The following is a 14,937-nucleotide window of genomic DNA, read 5'->3' as shown; positions in this document are numbered from 1 at the left end:
TTAAGAGAAACTTCTTGAAGGAGGCTATTTCTGAGCTGAGTCTTAAGAGAGAAGTGGAAATGACTAGGTGAAAAGGGATGGGTGCCAGAGGCAGCCCCGTGTATTCTGGGGTCCAAGAGTGGTCCAGCTCAATTTGAGTTGCTGCAGGGACAGCCAAATTGAAATTCCCAGGAGATGGTCAGATGTATGGATCTGGATCTCAGGGCAGCGGGTCGGGCTAGGAGAATATTGGGAGGTCATTATATTAAAGGTAGTAGTTGAAGTTTTGGAAGAGGAGGGGTACATAAAAAACTGTGTTCCTGATGAAAATCCTATGGGAGAGTTCAGCAGGGTTTGAAAACATCCTTACCATTTATAAATAAATTATGTCTAAAATCCCTTCTGCTGAAATTTTTAAGCAACTTATTATGCGCAGCACCCGCACACCACTGTAAATTGCATGCTGGTCTTTGTTCTCAGTTTCAAAGGGATTCTTCCCAGCCTGCTGTCTAATCTCCACAAGGAAAGGTTAGCTCTAGAGATCAGATATCCAAACACAGAGTGCCAGATTGCATCATTCTAATCAATAAGCATTATATAAGCTAAAAAATATATTTCTCAGCTTTTATTTTTTCATTTTAATGGATACGTTAACACCAAGCTTCAGATGAAATCACCTTTACATGAAAGCAGCACAACTGGAGGAAGAAAATTCAAAAGATAAAAATAAGAAAATTAAATTTAAAATAGACCACGCTGTGTTCTTCTTGCTTCACTTCTACATGTCTTGATTTCCTCATGACTTGATTTCTAAAATGAAGAGCAGTTTAACATGCAGTCTTAGCGAACCAAACATTTTGATTCACTAGGTCCGGCTCTGAATTTAACAAACTTCTGGGGTGATTCTAATGATTAGCCAAAGATGGGTCCCATGGGCCTACGTAATTATTGTATTAGTTTCCTGTTTCTGCTGTAACAAATTACCACAAATTTGGCGGCTTAAAACAACACATATTTATTCTCTTACAGGTCTGGAGGTCAGAACTCCAAAATCAGTTTCATTAGGCTAATGAAGGTGTTGGCAAGGCTGCTTCCACTGGGATACTCATTCCCCTGCCTTTCCCAGCTTCTAGCGGCTGCCCACGTTCCTTGCCTTGTGATCCCTTTCTCCACCTTCAAAGTGCATCACTCCAATCTCTGCTTCCATCATCATATCACCTTTTCCTCTTCTGGAGTCAAAACTCCCTCCACCTCACTCTAGTAAGGATGCTTGTGATTACATTTAGGGCACACTCCAAAAAATCAAAACTATCTCCCCATTTCAAGATCCTTAACTTAATCACATCTACAACATAAGATAGGCAAAAATCACATCTTTGCTATATAAGGTAACACTCACAAGTTCCAGGGATTAAGGCATAAATATCTTTGAGGATCATTATTCAGCCTACCACAATATTCTGCAAGTTCCCCTAACAATCTGTATTCTATGTTTCCAATAAGATTGATGAGAAATACTGGACTCTTTCCAGAGGAAAAATGGTAGCTGTAGCTGCATCTCTACCCTGACTTGTCTCTATTTCCTTCATTCCCAATAAAAGGAAGTGAGATGCACCACCTGCTCAGGGTGTTACTCAGAATCAGAGTCAAGAGAAAACACCTCATAAAACTACTCTTGACAAATAAATCATATCCTGAGGACCAGGTGAGAATTTAAAAACTGTGTGTTAGGGAGCTGCCAAAGAACTGATGGCACTGAAATTACATGGAGCTCAGTCATTTGTTCTTTTATTTAAAAAGGATGCATATAATTCTCTTGGAAAGAAACGAAATCATACTTTTACGTGAAATCAAATTATTCAGAAATCTGGACTGAAGAAATTATACAAACACACTTGCTAAATGTTAGGGGGGTTGTTTTTCGTTTTTTGTGTTGTTGTTGTATAAGGTATATTTGTACATAGTCACTGAATCAGCTGGAGTTGAAGGCTTGGATTTTTCACAGCAGATATAGGAGAGTTCAGATTCTGTCCTTGATCTCAAAGCCTTGGGAAAGCAGCTGCAGAATACTGCTTCCTTAATTCAAATACCTTCAGCAGTGAGGGACATGGCATTTTAAAGCTCTAACAAACTCATCTGTAATTTTTCTCTCAGAGCACCATGAAAACCAACTGATGTGAGTGACTCAGCAGTTTCTACCCTCCTCTTCAGCCACTGCACCACAGCTAAGATTGAGACACCAATTCAGGACTCACACCAATCTCAGAGCTGGGTGACTCCCTTCCAAACAACCAGCTTCCTTTTCTGTTTTTTAAAGCAGTCTGAAGCAAATGCTTCAGAACTCCATATACTCTTACCTATAACCCTGGCCTCTGTTCTGAGGCCAGCAGTTGCAAAGGATGGGGATAGCTCAGCTGCATTCCTCCTCACTCACCAACCTGCCTCCTGCAGAGAGAAACAACCCAGCACTTGAACCAAGTGAAGGCACTGTAACCCTCAGTGGCTTCAGTCACAGATTGGTCTAAAATTCCATTTCACAGAATTGAAGATAATTGGGGTGATTACCATTTCTCAGCATCTCAAATTCAATACTGTTGATGGTGAGCAAGAACTTCATTTAGAGAGAAGAAAATTGTGTTCAGTGGAGAGTCAGAATGCTGGATGGTCTCTGCCATTTCCCCAAAGAAATCATTCCAAACTGCCTGCCACTGCTGTTAACCAATCTGTATATAATAGAACTCGATGTTTTTAATGCTGATAGATTTTCAAATATACCAAGAAAATTGTGTCTGGAGGCAAAAAGAATCATTTCCCTTCCATTGCTTCCTCGGTCATAACATTTCACATTTGATAGTCCTTCCAAATATAGACAGCTGTCGGTCTGATCATCACTCACACACGCAGGCGTGTTGCATCCAGCTCATCCTTCTCCATGCGACTGAGAACTCTGGAGGGCTTACCCTCCACCCACTGACAGCCTTCTTATATCTCTTAAAGACATGTGCTCAGATGGTAGCATCTCACTCCTTGAGTGAAGCTGCACTTTCATTATCCTAGGCTAAAATTAAGTACTTTTATTAGCATCAGTTATGGAGGGAAATGGCCATTTGTTTTGATGATTAAGTTAGAAAAAAAGGGCAGCGTGTTCTAATCCAACAGCACCAAAAATAGACTCATATTAGGATAAAATCTAAGTGAAAACTAAACCAAACAATCGATATCTATTGAGCACCTTCTATAAACCAGGCACAGGGCATATAGAGGTATACAAGACTGCCATAGTTTCAGACTTCATGGAGCTTACAAACTAGCAGAGAAGTCTGACAGTGAACAAGAATTCAGAGGTGTGTTAGTGTTGTAACAATAAGTTTCACCGGTTCCACATACTTTCCTTTCTTGAGAAACCCCCCGACTTTATTTTCTCTGGGTGTAAAGTAAACAGATGGCAATCAAAATAGACACGTTTTGCCACTGTGGACAGATTCTGGTCTGGCACTTCTCCTGAAAGCCATCCATACCTTCAAACTTCCTTTTTATATGTACAATCCATAGATGAGCCAGATAATGTAGGCTTCTGCCTAACGTTAGGCTAATTTGGAGAACTTTCTCTCAAGGGTTTTGCTCTAAGACTGAATCCACATGCCTCTTTACAGTTGTTTGTTTTAGAGTATGGATGGGGAATGGAGCCCCAAACTCAGGGAGGTTTCAATCTAAGCCCAGCAAAATCCTACTAATCTGGAGTTGAGGTGATGCTTGAGACATCTCTCCTCTCAGAAACTCGCTGACGGAACCAGAATTAAAGAACCTGTTCTTGGAGTGGGATAATTAAGAAAAGGCCTATAAATCGACTAAGTGCAGCGAAGGTGGAGAGTCTACGCAATATCCAGCACTCTTCTCTCAACTAATTGATGGTCTTTAAAATTCACACAGAACATATTATCTTTCCTAAATGGTTCACTTGCCAAGACATAGCAAAGACATTATGTATGGAATGTCATACACTAGCACATGTCCATACAAAAATTTTTACTTCCGTAGACTGTCAGTGTTGTGAAATCTCTTTAAATCCCATTAATGGTGGCCTTTGTGTCTTTGTCACATGCAGTACATTTCCGGATTCGGGAACGAGTGTGCCTCAGAGGACCCTCGCTGCCCCAATGCTCTGCCAGAAGGACAGGTATGAGTAAATAGAATATTACTGTAGCTTAGAGAGCTCCGAATTGTAGGAATGAATGATCAGCCCTCGGGCCAAGCGCCTCTACCCACCACAGCTCTTGTAATTTAGCCTGTGAAGTGTCTAGGAGTTTGACAAATCATTAAGACAATCAAGATAAAGAACAATGACAATACGAAGATTAAAGTTGGATATTGGTTACCTACGGCAAAGCACCCAGCCTAAAACAGTAAGACTAAATGTAGGACTTTCAGCAGGATGCCCTAGGTACAGGGCTAAGGGGACTTCTTTGCAGATCCTCTGAACGGCTAAGATATGACAATGATGGCAAAATAATCAGCTCCAAAGAAAAACATATGCACGATGATGTTCACACTAGTGTGTTGGTTATAATAATAAAACTATGGCAAACAAAATTTCTTTCAAAAATTTTGAAGAATATTTCATGCATGAAAAAAATGCTCTTGATGTAGTGTTTCTTCTTTTTAAAAAATTGCACGCCTGAAATCTATGTAATTTTACTAACAATTGTCACCCCAATAAATTAAAAAAAAAAATTAAATTAAATTAAAAAAAAAAGTCCTGATTATTACAGGACCATACGTATCATAAAATCCTCATTTTGGAAGATAAGAATGGAATGAAACATGAATATGTCAACATTGAGTTATTTCTGGATGGTGAGATAATGGGTTATATTTTATAAATTTTCTACAATAAGCATGTAATACTAATCATGAGGCAGAGTCACCTAAAAAGTTATTACAAGAAGTAGGTATGCAGTGGGGATGATCACTCGCAGTAGCCCCGAGCAACCCCATCCAGGACAGAATCCCCCCAGGGGGTGCTTGGTGGGAAGGTGGGATGCTTTTCACATTGGAATGATGTTATTTATTGCTTCTTTTGTTTTAGAACAATCCTCAAGTTTGTCCCTACAATCTGTACGCTGAGCAGCTCTCAGGATCAGCTTTCACTTGTCCACGGAGCACCAATAAAAGAAGGTACAAGGATTAGGTTAATTCCGACCTGCAGAATACAGGACCTATAACTAGTACTTGGTGCAGCCACCTACACCTGGGCCATAGCCTTCCAGGGCTGCCTACGATCCTGCTTCTAACCAGCTGCGCTCTGGGTCATAGTCGGGGGAGGATGGGCCTTGTCTCCAGCTAGAATCAAGTGGTGACTGGTGGATGAAGCTGAGAGAACAGCTGCACAGAGTCTGGAAACACACGTCCAATTCCATTTACAAATTCTCACTTGTACTCAGAAGAAAATGTTCCCAATAGTCTGGCCTCCACCTAAAGATTGTCCAATTGAGTTTTGGATTCTGCTTTACTTGTTTGTTTGGGTTTTTTGAAAAATTAACTCAAAATTATAGAAGATTCAACACAGTATCTTCCTTAGCTGACTGTTCTTTGCATGAAAAGGTTGGATAATCGAAGCTTGGGTAGTTGAAAGGTCATGTGTTACAGCCCCTTGTGGTTTGCATTAACAAGGTTTTTATTCTTTGGAATTTGCCGTTGCTGGAAACCAGTACATTCATTAGCACAATGTGTCATATTCCATGTTTGCTCTAATCCTACAAGCCAAGGTCAATGAACTCACTCTCTTAACTCCTACGAGGCAGGTTGGATGCTGAACGTGTTGTGATTTGGGGAGGTAGTAAGTGTTGTGATTTAAACAAGTAGTGTCTAATTATAGGAATTTCAGGCTAGGGCATCTGAGAAGAGGGCTGCTACTGATTTTGGAGATTTGGGGAGGTCGGCAGGTGGTCATGTACTGCTTAGTGGAAGGGGCTGGGTTTATCTCCATGAAGCCCTCCTAAGAAGCAAATGAGATAGGCGTACAGAAGCATGACGGAACACACAAATGACAGATGGGTCCCCTGAGTGGTTAATAATGCCTACTCTACAGTCAAGCCCCCTGAGCTTCAGTCCTGGCTCCTTCTCTTTCCAGCTATGTGAACGTGGGCAAGTCATCTACCCTCTCAGAGTCTCTGGTTCCTCATTTGTCAGAGATAATACCTATTTCATAGTTGTGATGAGGACTGAAGAAAGGAATGTATGTAAAGTGCTTAGCACATTGCCTGGCACATGGTGAGTGCTCAATTGACATTAATTATGATAATCATCATTATTGTCACCATAGCCAAGTTTCTCCCCTCCAATACAGAGTATCCCTAGGAGGCTCTCAGAGAACTGAGTGTGAGATATGACAGGTGCTATACTACCACGTCAATATCATGGCCAATATCATCTCTCAATAGATACAGGCATGGAGGGAGGAAGAGATAGTTTCCCATATTTATCAAAAATCAAGAGTTAATTCTACTGCTATTTAATCTCTCCTCTCGCTCTCTCCCTCTCTCTCTCTCTCCAAGCCCAAACAGTCAAGGTAAGGCAAGAAGACAATTCCTGTCCAATCTAATTTATGACAACCTGGCCTCCATGACTATGTTCTTGACTTTATGTCCCAGTTACTAACGGGACACCTGGACTCCGGATTCTGCTGCCTGCCCCATTATGCAGCAATATCTTCTGCCAGCAGGAGCTGAGCTCTGATCCAGGAGGCTGAAAAGGAGCTGTTGACATTTCATTAAGAAGCTGGCACCATTCCCTGAATCAGAATTAAATCTCTGTCCAGGGCAATGTAGTGCTGCCTGGGGAGTTTTATATACTCAGCTAAAAAATAAGGGACACTAGGCATGGCTCACCCATCTGTTTAGAACTCTTCAAAGGTATCAACAAGAATATTATGAAAATGATCAAAATCCCCAGTGGGAAGATGGAACTAGCTCCATTCATAGATGAGCAAGCCTGAACTTCTTAAAGTTAATCACTACTCATTTAAACTACAGAGTGAAGGGCCCCCACAAAACTATCAGAGATTACCGTGTTTTCCCAAAAATAAGACCTAGACGGATGTCAGCTCTAAAGCATATTTTGGAGCAAAAATTAATATAAGACCCAGTCTTTTTTTAATATATTAGTAAGGTATAATACAATATAATATAATTAATATAATATAATATAATATCAGGTCTTATATTAATTTTTGCTCCAAAAGATGCATTAGAGCTGATGGTCTGGCTAAGTCTTATTTTCGAGGAAACACAGTATATCTATCTAGGATTAATTTTTATCATATTAGTTAACTGATCCCTTAGGTCCTGGGAAGGAAAGAGAATGTGGAAAATTTGGACTATCATAAAAACCCAGATGATTAGGGGTGGACAGACAATTCAATACACGTTTAATAAGTGAGCACCAACTGTGTGCCAGGCATTCTAAGTACATAAACTCTGAATCCTCACAACAGTCCTGGGAGATAAGGATAAGGAACACAGGATCAAGAAAGTTTTGTAACTTGCCTGGGATCACACAGGAGGTTCTAAGGTACACGCACGCACGTACTCACGCATGCACGCACGCACACACACGCTGTCAACACCATATACTACTAGAAACTAGAGAGGCTTAGTTTTTCATGGCCTGAAGTCCAAAGTCTGAAGTCATATCATCTAGAGCTGGAGAAATCAAATGGAAACTGAACAAATCTAGCCCTTTTAACTCCCAAGTGATTCAGTGTGTGGTCAGGCCAACTCCACGCCCGAAGCAGACTGTTCTAGGGCTTCAAGGGCCAGAGCCTGTTGTAACAGGTCTGATCTCCCATTGTCAGAAGTAGTGTTTCTCTCTCCTCTGTAGTCTGTCAGGGCAATGGCCTCTGAAAGGACTTGGGGCCTTCTTAATGACTATCAGTGTCCCTCTCAACTTCTGGGGGTTGGCCTCCTGTTGTCCTTCATGGTTCCTTCATCAGAGTCTTCTTCTCTTTCTGAAGTCTGAGATCTGAGTCCTGAGAGGAAGATCTTTGGCTCGGACATTGACATCTACAGATAGTAAAATTTGAAAGGAAGGAAGGAAGGAGAAAAGGAAGGAAGGAAAGGGGCCATAAGTGTACTATAAGAAAATATGGACAGATAGTCTTACAATTTTAGAGCACAGAAATGTTAATTTCCTAAACCTCTTGCAAATTAATATCAAAAAGACAAATAACCCAATAGAAGAATGGTGAAGGACTTGTGCAAGTAATTTGTAGAAAAATTTCAAAAGTCTAATAAACATACATATTCTCAAACTTACAATAAAGAAATGCAAAAGTGAAATGAAATACTATTTTTCACTTTTAAGGTCAAATTTATTAATAATACCCCATATTTGTGAAGATGTGGGTAATTAGGCACTCACACATTTTTGTTGTGAGAATAAAAAGTGGTAAATGATTTGGCAATTTTGCTCACATATGTATTGAACATAACTGAGAGAATATACAAGAAAGTTTTTAAGCTCTGCAGCCTCTGAGGATTAGCCCTGAAGAAACTAAAGGAGAAAGCTTTTTACCGTTCAGGACATTTTGAATTACTTGAATTATTTTTTACCACTGGCATGTATTACTTTTATAATTTTAAAGAAGAAAATTGATTTATATTTCAAAAATAACAAAGAAACCACCCATAGCCTCTCAACCTATGTAGGATTCATTGTCCTCAGCTTCCAGAGCCAGGATTAGTGTCCGATGACATATATAAGCTAATGTTCTTTTATGGATTTTCCTGCACAGATGTCCCTCAAGGTACTTCCCCTTCCTTTATCTTTGTCATTGGGAAAGACAATTCTTCATTTTTGTCAATATGGAAATAACCAAGTGCCAGAGCCTTAATTTGAAGAATAATAGTGGAGTGGAAAGGGGAGAAGAGGCCAGGGTTATGGGCAGCCGTGGTTATTAAGTGATGCTGTGTCATTGCTTCTCACATTAAAGCCCACAGATCGTTGTTGACTTGAGTATCTTCCTGATGCTACTTCCTGAGCCAGTCTGTATATCCATCACTCATAACATCACCATAAACTTATGTGTCCTTGTTTCCCCCCAGTTGGCTGTATAGGATTCTACCTTCAGTCTCTCACAAGCCCTTTGAATCCATTGACCAAGGCCATGTTACTCACAACTGGGATGAAGTTGATCCTGACCCTAACCAGGTAACTGGGTCCTGTGAATTGGAGCATACCATGTATCCGAGGCCTTGAATAGAAATGTTTAAGTCAAGCCTGAGTGTTGGTGAAATTAGACAGTTTTAAAAAATAAATGGTAAACGTATCTGTTCTTTTGCTCAAACTTGGGTGGGAATTTTGGATTCGATCGGTTATGTGCATGCACACGTACATGCATGTAAGCTTGTGTTTTTCTAGCCTAATGGCTTCTCATAGGTAGGCACAGAAGTGGTTCAGACTTGGCAGGAGTGCCAAGGTGACTTGGATGAATGGAAATTATATAGGCTGGTGAAAATATCTGTGCCCATAGGTTTGTTTATGTGTTTGTTTTCATCTAAATTTACCACAGAAGATAGAAAACACATTCAACACTTACATATCTAAAAAGAGCCTCTGATGTAAGGATGAGCTGGATTCTGTAAGTCTATTGTGGTGACAGATTGTTATCACATTCTCTGCGGACCTAGGGATTTCCATTCCTTGCCTAAGTTTCCTCCTTTTGGTTGAGTGACCAGTGGGATTTTCCTCTGGGCATTAGTATTATTAATATATTCTGCTTTCACTAATGAGACAGACCCAATGCTATAGTGAAGTGAGCTTTATTTTGTTTTATTTTATTTTACCTTCTGAGAACTCCAGTGTATTTATTCCCTTTGTCCCTCAGCTTAGGTGCACGTCACTGATAACAAGTATATAATACAGGAAGAAAAACAGACCCAGGTTTGCATCCCTACCTTCTACTACCTGCTGTGTCCTTGAGCCACAGTGTTTTACCTGTAAACTGGGATGGTCAGACATCTGCCCCGCAGTGCTGTTGTGAAGATTATGTGAGAGAACGGGTGTGAATATGCTTCACACAGTGCCTGGCACACAGGAGGCAAGAACCACAACTCTGATGCAGCCATTTTGATATCTTCACTTAAAGGCAGTGATAATGCATATAAATCACAGAATTTATATCTACATAAATTTGTTTTCTCATTTTATATTAATTTTCATTCTGAGGTCCCCATCTGCCAAATTGGCACAAAATAACTTTGTCCCAGTCTTGCCTGGGAATTGCTGGTCTGAAAAAGTGCCAAAGTAGGAGAAGGGGTTGGGCCTTGCTGGTTGGTCCCCCTCACTGGGTAGTGTTGAGACACCTATTGTTCTGCTACTAACATGCCAGGTTTGGGCATGAAATCAGCTGCAAGGCCACATCTGGTCCTGTTGTCTTGGATATACCACTGGGCCATTCCCTCGTTCTGGGAGTTGCCAGGTCACAGGTTCAAGATACACCACCACCACCACCATTCAAAGTCCACACAAAGTTCTCTTTCTTTCTTTCTTTCTTTCTTTCTTTCTTTCTTTCTTTCTTTCTTTCTTTCTTTCTTTCTTTCTTTCTCTTTCTCTCTTTCTCTCTTTCTCTCTCTCTCTCTCTCTTTCTCTCTTTCTCTCTTTCTCCCTCTCTCTCTCCCCACTCTCCCCTTTCCAAAGCCTAAGGAAATCTGCTGCCTCCAATACCAAGATACCAAATCCCCTTCCCCTCAATGACTGGATTTTTTTCTGTAGAACCAAAGCCAGAATAATCACAGTCACTTTTGGATTCCTGCTCTACTCCATCTCTTCCCTAATTATGGAAATTCAGCAAATTAAGTATCTGCTTGAATGCTACTCAGGGACAAAAAGGGAGGCATTCAGAGTGGGGAAAATGTGAGTTAACAACTTAAAATATTATCCGCCTCACAGACATTTTGAAACCAGGATATTTTGTCTAAACTTCCATTTGTGTGAAGTTTAATGCGTGAAGCAGACATCCTCCCCAGTCCACCATGAGCCGATATAGTGCCTTTGAGCATATTAGAAAGTCAGCTTCTGCTCCAACCCCCCAATCCCCAATCCTGCAGGCACAGTCCCCTGCCAAGACATAAGGCCAGGCTTTCAGCTCCTGCCTCTTTCCCCTTCTGCCAGTCAGGGCCCTTGTGTGGTACACAATTTGGATAGCCAAGCTGGGGACCCTGTCTTCACTTTGTCCTTAAGTCTCTCCTGGGCTCCTAATCCAATACTATCTCACCACCTTCTCTTCCACACTTCTCTTCCACACTGGGGTTAGGAAAGCTCTGGCACACCATCCTCATTGAATAATTTGCCTCACTCATTTAACCATTTACTTCGCTGCTGGTCTCGTAAAGGGCCATACACCACACTAGCCAAAGTCACTGCTCATTCTCTGAGAATCTGCTTGACTCCTCAGTGGGTTACATCTCAAATTCTAATTTCTCTCTTAGAGTTAAAATGGCCACCCTTGTTTGATTTTGATTAAAAAATAGACCTGACTGCTTAGTGATGTAACTACATCTTCCATTAGAAAATGTAAAGGATGGATACCTATACTTTGGTAGGATTCCTGGTTGGGATAAATAAATTAAGCATTTATCATATACTTTGGAAGGTTGAGAGGGTATTTGGATCACAATAAGTTTTCTAATTCTTTTCTTCAAGTGGCACAGAGAATTCCCACTTAAGTTTCTGACAGTTCTCTCAAGCAGAGCCAAATAGCATAGTATGCAAAAGGTGGTTGTAAAATCAGCAAGTAAAAGAAAAATTAAGTATAAACAAAATTACCTCTGAAAAATCCCTTAAATCACCCATCAAGTGTAGGGTACATGGTTTTGTGTGTGCTGCCTTGTATGGTAATTCTTAGGTACACTAAATTTGAGAACCATTGAGCTAGACTAAAGAAGGATTACAGGAAAAGTCCATAGGCAGATGACTGGGAATTCAAATCCTGGAGCCTTTAAGATGACTATTAAATAACTAGTGGTTATTTAATAACTAGGGTTGGAGTGGGGAGTCCCAGAGCCCCTACCTGCTCACATCATCCACTCCAGTCACCTAAGACTCTAGAACCTTTATTTAGCTTGTGGGGTTAGGTTTGAAACCTAATTTTTAAGAAAAACATGACTCTACTGTGAGTGTGGTATGTAATACGCTCAGTATTATCATTTTATTATATGTTATTATTTCTATGACTACTATTGTTACAACTATTGTTATTTAACATGAACATACCCTTGTATAATGATTATTTTGGGGTACAAGTGGCTCATTGATGGAAGCTAAACTTGTTCTGATAGAATTTTTCTGATTTTGTCTTATTATAAAGGTAACAAATACTTATAAAAACTCAAATGATGCAAAATTATCAAAGTAGGAAATGGAAGTCTCCCACCATAGGTGGGAGTCAAGTATGCCATTCGGGCATGTTAATTCATTATTTCACAAATAGTTAACGTGCATTTTGAGAAGAACGTTTGAGGCAGCTGCATTAAAAAAACGTGAGTTGATACAGGGCATCAAAATAGCTACATGAAAAGTTTCTGCTTCCTTTTCAGTAGACCTTCAATACATATTCATTTCCTCCCCGCTCCCCCATGTTTCCCCTTCTAAACTTTCTTTGCATTTCTCCTTGAACTTGTTACCTTTCTCCAGTTTGAATTCCTTCAAACACTTTCTATATAGTGGCCACCAAATGAATTTCTTCGATATTTTCCTGGCTCATTTTCAACCTTGTGCTCACACGCTTTGGGGCGGATGTGCCCCCAGAACTCAGTACTGCCTCTATGAACACCGGTTCCATCAACGCAGTGGTCTGTCATCTTCCTGCTCTGTGATCTCTGTCACCTGCCATCCTGCTTCCCTTGCCCTGATACACATACCCTGGCGGTTCTTGCTCCATCTATGCTTTTGTCTTTTCATTTACACCTTCTTGACAAGTTAATATCTCTTTCCAATTTTATGCTTAATTAATAACCACAGCAATCTGTATTCATCACCTGTCCCCACTCATAACCTCTTCCAAATATATATTGCAGATTCCCACTGAGAAAGTCTGAGAAAATTCTATTTAGGTACCTGACAGTTGAAGCCGGTATGATAGGTATGTCTTCACCTGTCACAGATCAAATCAAATAACTCAATCAGCTTCACCAACTCCCCACATCTCTGGGAATTTGAAGACCTGGGTATTACTAATGTTTCCTCCCAGAGAACATCATGGCATATGCTATCTTCACTGTTATCTCTTTGATACCCTCCCAGGAAGATTGGGGACTATACCTACAAAACTTCATTTTCATTTAGAAATATATTTAATCAATTGTCTAAGAATTAATGCAAACTCTTTTAGAGTATATTTAGATTCAGCCTGTGGACATTACAAGTTCAATCCATTAATATCTCACGTAAGGAATATACCTAATTTTGTTCATCATTCACCTTCCTCTAACTTCTGGAATCTCAAAATTTAACAAATAAATGTGTATCCAATTTAACTGTGATTTTACAGGTTTCAATTAGCATTCCTGCATCAGCAATGCTCTTAAAGATCAGAGTCCTTTTTAAAGTTTATCTTTTGTATTGCTAAATCCCCAACCTCTTGATTGTTGGAAAGGCAGACTCTTAACCCAGTTAAGGCTCAGCTGAGGAAATTACCTTTTAGTTCTCAACCAGTATAATTTGCACCAAGTGATAAACACCTCAAAGCTAATTAAAGACTACAGCAAAATTTCCCTCTGCCTCCAGGACATGCAAATTATCAAAAATGTTTCAAAACAATACACCTTTCCAGGGTATCTGCTGTTAAATTTGACGCTTTGTTCAGGTCTCACCATCCATCCTAAAAGCCCTTTCCCTTCAAAAATGTCTTGGGTTTCCCACCTCTTTAAGCTTTTAACCCCTTGCCATTCACCCTGCCCCAACCATTCTATTAAAACTGTGTATGCCTTCTTTAAACAACAACAATGCACCCCTTACCATGAATACATGTTTTTATTCAAAATTTATATGGAAGTGTCAATCAATGCCTAAGAGTGCCTCTAGTGCAGAGTTAACAACTTCTAATGTTTTGGTTTCTTTCTTCCCAGTCTTTTTCTTTGTACATATATGTAAATAAATAAGATCTGGGGTTCCATACAGCCAGAGACCAGAAGTAATTGAATATAATTTTAACCTTCATTTGCTTTTCCTGAAAACATTAAAGAGTATCGAATATATGGCCCACGACACATTGTAGGTCCCCTTTCTCTGATTTTTCCCAGGCTCCAAGCCTCTCACACCTTGAGAGCTATGTCTCCGTCATCTTCATATGACCTGCAGTGTCCTGCACACGCCTTCTTCCACATAGTAGAATCACAAGTGTTTGTGGAATGTATTCCCTGATACCGCAGATCCCATCAGCCTGTAAATAGACTGGATTCCTTTTCCCTAAATGCACTCACTGGCGTTTGCCAGCTTTGCAGTGCACGTTGCCCCTTTCAGCCCTTTTGACAGCTTGCTGGCTCTTTTTACAGTACATCTCCATCAACTAACATTTTATACTCCTTGGAAAGATGTTGGGACTCTCTGCAAACCAGATGATTTCATTGAGTCTGTCTCTTATTTTCCACGTATAAGAATGTTAACTGGATCCTGTGCGAGGACTTATTCCTGAGGGAACATTGCTGTTTATATTTCTCTTCCAGAGTCATTTCTTCTTATCCATTTCCTCGTTTTTTTCCTATCAGAAAGTGTCCACACTTCCAGGGTTATAGGTTCCCTGAGGACAGACTGTCATGTTCACCTCTAGCACCTAGCATAAAACCTGGCACACAGAGAGGTTCAATAAATCATTTCAATGAATTCATATCAGAAGATTGGACAAGAACTCTAACCCTAAAGTACTTAGCAGGGAGGTCCCAGGAGTCAGACTGGGCCAAGGCA

General features: G+C 40.3%; 1 protein-coding gene across 1 annotated transcript in view; it reads left to right on the top strand.

The window, feature by feature from the left end:
* Positions 1 to 14,937, top strand: part of HGD (homogentisate 1,2-dioxygenase) — a 40,133-nt gene that overhangs the window by 1,961 nt on the left and 23,235 nt on the right. The window contains exons 2-4 of the mRNA XM_033133403.1: positions 4,085 to 4,156; positions 5,066 to 5,154; positions 9,081 to 9,186. Of these exons, the coding sequence (XP_032989294.1) occupies positions 4,085 to 4,156; positions 5,066 to 5,154; positions 9,081 to 9,186 (267 nt within the window). The remainder of the gene's footprint in view (positions 1 to 4,084; positions 4,157 to 5,065; positions 5,155 to 9,080; positions 9,187 to 14,937) is intronic.

This window comes from Rhinolophus ferrumequinum, chromosome 2, assembly GCF_004115265.2.
Source record: "Rhinolophus ferrumequinum isolate MPI-CBG mRhiFer1 chromosome 2, mRhiFer1_v1.p, whole genome shotgun sequence".
NCBI classification, from domain to species: domain Eukaryota; kingdom Metazoa; phylum Chordata; class Mammalia; order Chiroptera; family Rhinolophidae; genus Rhinolophus; species Rhinolophus ferrumequinum.
Note: the sequence above shows the minus strand (reverse complement) of the source record. Positions and strands in the feature narration are given on the sequence as shown.